Source organism: Acanthisitta chloris, unplaced genomic scaffold (genome assembly GCF_000695815.1).
Source record: "Acanthisitta chloris isolate BGI_N310 unplaced genomic scaffold, ASM69581v1 scaffold1864, whole genome shotgun sequence".
In the NCBI taxonomy this organism is placed as follows: domain Eukaryota; kingdom Metazoa; phylum Chordata; class Aves; order Passeriformes; family Acanthisittidae; genus Acanthisitta; species Acanthisitta chloris.
Genome location: NW_008669648.1, coordinates 23,183 through 23,955, shown reverse-complemented (window position 1 = coordinate 23,955; position 773 = coordinate 23,183). Strand labels below are relative to the sequence as shown.

Here is a 773-nt window from a genome sequence, read left to right as displayed (position 1 = left end):
AAAGAGGGCAAGAGAAGGCTGGCATGGTTAGACATTCTGGACTCAGAAACGCACTGTGCCCCACATGTGCCTCTGCACACAGGCTGTGCACGACCCTGCACTCCCGATATGCAAACACAGCATCTTGCAGCAACATGATCCAGAATCAGAGAGGTTGGTGGCCCACTTGTTCAGACTGCTAAAATGATTCTTTCGTGGTGTTATTCTTCTTCACTTTCGTTTTCTGGTTCCAAATCAGAATCACCATTGACTTCCTTTTCAACAGTCATGTCTTGTTCATCAGATTGCTCTTCTTTTTCTTCATCTTCATCCCAGTTTTCCTGGGGGAAAAATAAAACAGGAATGTTTGAACTGCTGTCAGTCACACCATTTCTGTTACAAGCAAATTGGAGAAAACCTGGTTCAACTCCACTTACATCAGAGTCTTTATCTGCAATCATCTCATCATCTGAGCCTTCCTCCTCCGAGGATTCTGCAAAGAGGAAACAACCTCTGAGTCTGGAGAACAGGCTTTAAAATGTCATTGTGCAAGCAAAGCACAGCCTTACATGCTGCCAAGTCTTCAAACTGTGCTATTTCAATTCCAAAACTAATTCCACCTGAAGATGATGTAATCTACATCAATTAGGAACAAGTCACTTTCATTACAAGCATACAGTGTGGAGACGTAGCAGGAAAAAAAGCCAAACTGGAAGCGTACATGGACACACACAGACATCCACTACACTGATATCCTGCTGACTCCAACGTGTAAGTGCCTTGACTGTATCTAC

The 773-nt window shown here is 43.6% G+C and overlaps 1 protein-coding gene across 1 annotated transcript in view; it reads right to left on the bottom strand.

Annotated features, from left to right (window-relative positions):
- WDR43 (WD repeat domain 43) overlaps positions 1-773 on the bottom strand; it is a 23,795-nt gene continuing 23,022 nt past the window's right edge. Inside the window, exons 17-18 of the mRNA XM_009073372.1 lie at positions 417-472; positions 1-320 (exon numbers count right to left, since the gene is read on the bottom strand). Of these exons, the coding sequence (XP_009071620.1) occupies positions 201-320; positions 417-472 (176 nt within the window). The 3' untranslated portion in view covers positions 1-200. The remainder of the gene's footprint in view (positions 321-416; positions 473-773) is intronic.